We start from the raw sequence: 3,060 nt of genomic DNA, 5'->3' as shown, positions 1-3,060 counted from the left end.
CATTAACATTTTTCAAATATATCGACTAATTTTGTAAACTGCATACTTTTTTGTGACTACATTTTTTTCATATACATTGTATATATCAGGAATATTTTTTATATATGTCTTTCACATTTTTAATATACAAGTTAAACATTTTTCTAATACATGATGAACATTGAAAAGTATATATATTTTTGATGTCTACTTTGCTCATACACATTCTACATTCTTTGTATACATCAGAGACATTTTATATATACACGTTTAACATTTTTCATATACATGATTAACATATTTTAGAAACATATATTTTTACGTCTACATTTTTGTATACATCAGGTATACCTAGATCTGGTCGTTTCGACAAAAAGAAAAAGGAAAAAAAGAAGAAGAGGTATAACTATGATCGCTAACCATCTGAAGCAACAGGCCGTTCTGTGCGGATTAGAATATGGCTGGTCCTTTGGAAGCCTTCAAACAAGTTGGTCCTTGCCTCTTATTAATCCTCTGGTTTGATTTTTGTGCAAAGTTATACTCACGTCCGTGACCGACAGATGCAATATTCAAATTAAAGCCAGCTTCACAATTTAGCAACAATCCAATACGTCTAGGTCGTAATATTCAAGGATAACATCAATCAGCAAGCAGGAACAAACGCCAACATGCACCCACTAATGCAGCGATCTTGTCATTAGTGCCATTTTTCAGCAAACCGATCCAGATCAGACTCCCAACTGCCCTCGATCACATGCAAGTTCACGAGCAAGAGAATGCAAGCACGCTAATAATTCACCAGCATGGCACCGATCTTGCCCCTATAAAGACCAGACTCAAGCACCACCCTTAGGGCATCACAAGCACTTAGCAGTCCAGAACTCCAGATCAGCTACTTGATCATTTGATCTGTGCTTAGTGATCACTCGGCAGCAATGGCAGGAAAGACATCCATCGCGCTGTTTCTCGCCGTGAACCTGGTCGTGTTCTCCGTGGCCAGCGCGTGCGGGGGAAACTGCCCGACCCCGTCCACGCCCACCCCATCGACGCCCACCCCGACCCCAGCCTCGCTCCGCAGGTGCCCACGCGACGCGCTGAAGGTGGGCGCATGTGTCAACGCGCTGAACCTGGTCAAGGCGCAGGTGGGCAGGCCGACCGCGGTGCCGTGCTGCCCGCTGCTGGATGGGCTCGTCGACCTGGAGGCGGCCCTGTGCCTCTGCACGGTGATCAAGGCCAACGTCCTCAACATCGTCCAGCTCAACCTCCCCATCAACCTCAGCGTCATCCTCAACCACTGCGGCAAGAAAGCGCCCACCGGATTCATGTGCTAAGCGATCTAGCAAGGTGTGCCAAGCGATCTAGCAAGGTGTGCCATGCTGCCCACGCATGCGTTGGCTGCATGCGGCCATGCGGATTAGTGGTGCGAGAGGGGCAATATTCTGCTTGATCAGTCCGGTTACGTTGTTTGTTTGGTTTTACTAGTTGACGTACGTGCTAGCCACAAGTCTGCATATGCATGCATGCTACGGAGAGTACGTGTGTAGACGGTTTAATCATTTTCATTGTTCCTGTTATTAATCTCTTTCTTCCCTTCTTTCTTTCTTGGCGAGTTCTTTCATGGCTTATGGCTTGTATTCGTTTTGTACGATCTGCATGATGAATAAAGTTTTTCTTTACTACGTGCTTCCGGTGGAAGCTGTAATACTGTTTGGTGATTTGCAAAATAGGCTTCGGTCAATGCTGGACGAAGGTTTCCCTCGTACAAAAAATGGTGGACGAAGGTTCTGACCAGAAGTATACGAAAATCCTACGGAAAGTTGACCTATGTGATCATGTGTCCAACTCTCACCAATCTCTCCACTACTAGGAAAAGGGCTATAGATGGGATGGACACTAATGGCGCACCTGTCAGGTGGTGCGCCATTATATACTAATGGCGCACCATGTTCTGGTGCGCCATTAGTAACAATTTTTTTTTATTTTTCCAAACATCCTAATGGCGCACTGTGACACGGTGCGCCATTAGAATATATACTTTTTTTATTTTTTTTCCAAAACTTCTAATGGCGCACCAGAAGCGGGTGCGCCATTAGTAACCAGGGTTACTAATGGCGCATTTGCATCTGGTGCGCCATTAGTAAGCTGGGGCCAACAAGATATTTTGGACAGCCCACCTACCCACTCACTTTCCCCACTTCATTCTCTCCACCTCCTCCTCCAAGCTTGTCTCGGCTGCCTCCTCCTCCCCACCTCATTTGCACCATAGATTTATCCAAATTAAGTGGTTAAATTACCTTTTTTTGATAGATAAGTAAGGGGGGAAGCTATCTTTATGTTGTTCTTCCTCTCCAACAACGTGCACATGCACTTTTTGTGGCCTAGCTAGATCTATGTATGTTCGTGGTGTTGCATATGTTTTTGGTGTTGCATATATGTTTGTGTTTGCAGGTACCGGTATTTGAAATGCGATAGTTGCCAATATTTTGCCGGAAAGTTGATTCATTTCCGTTTCGACGAGAATTTTGGCACTATGCATTTTTTTTTGTCCTATTTTTAGGGAAAGTCATGCCAAATTTTTTCTTTATTCTAAAATATCGTTTTGCTCTACCCCGCAGGCGACCATGGTCCGCACGATGACCGAAGGCATCGTGAATAGGTTTTTGAGCTCCGCGAAGGCCGAGATGCTTCAAAAGAACGAGACGGAGATAAGATGTTCGTGTCGAAGATGCAAGCTGAAGAGCCTTATTGCGGACCCGGATTCCGGGCAGGTGCGGGACAACCTACTCTTGCGTGGTTTCATGGATGGCTATCGGTGGCAAGGTGATGAAGATGACTATGAAGTCGTCCATGGGGGCCGGGCGGCAAGAAATGAGCAAGACTCGGGCGGGCGAGAAGACGAAGAATCTTCAGGACATTATCATGACGGTGATGCTGTACACAGTCATCATGTAGAAGATGCAGGACATGATGATGAGGAAGATGCCTGAGCAGACGAAGGGCATGATCATGAAGATGAAGATGCCAGCAGAGCAGACGACGAACACTACTAGGAAAAAGGGCTATAGATAGGATTGATACTAA

General features: G+C 45.3%; 1 protein-coding gene across 1 annotated transcript; it reads left to right on the top strand.

Moving 5' to 3' along the window:
• The first annotated feature begins 841 nt into the window (after positions 1 to 841).
• On the top strand, positions 842 to 1,658 carry LOC100136980 (14 kDa proline-rich protein DC2.15). Its single transcript, XM_044464368.1, has one exon. The coding sequence runs from the start codon at positions 915 to 917 to the stop codon at positions 1,308 to 1,310; it is 396 nt and encodes a 131-aa protein (XP_044320303.1). The 5' UTR covers positions 842 to 914; the 3' UTR covers positions 1,311 to 1,658.
• The last annotated feature ends 1,402 nt before the right edge of the window (positions 1,659 to 3,060 follow it).

Source organism: Triticum aestivum, chromosome 2B, assembly GCF_018294505.1.
Source record: "Triticum aestivum cultivar Chinese Spring chromosome 2B, IWGSC CS RefSeq v2.1, whole genome shotgun sequence".
In the NCBI taxonomy this organism is placed as follows: Eukaryota; Viridiplantae; Streptophyta; class Magnoliopsida; order Poales; family Poaceae; genus Triticum; species Triticum aestivum.
This window is presented reverse-complemented; position numbering and strand designations above follow the sequence as displayed.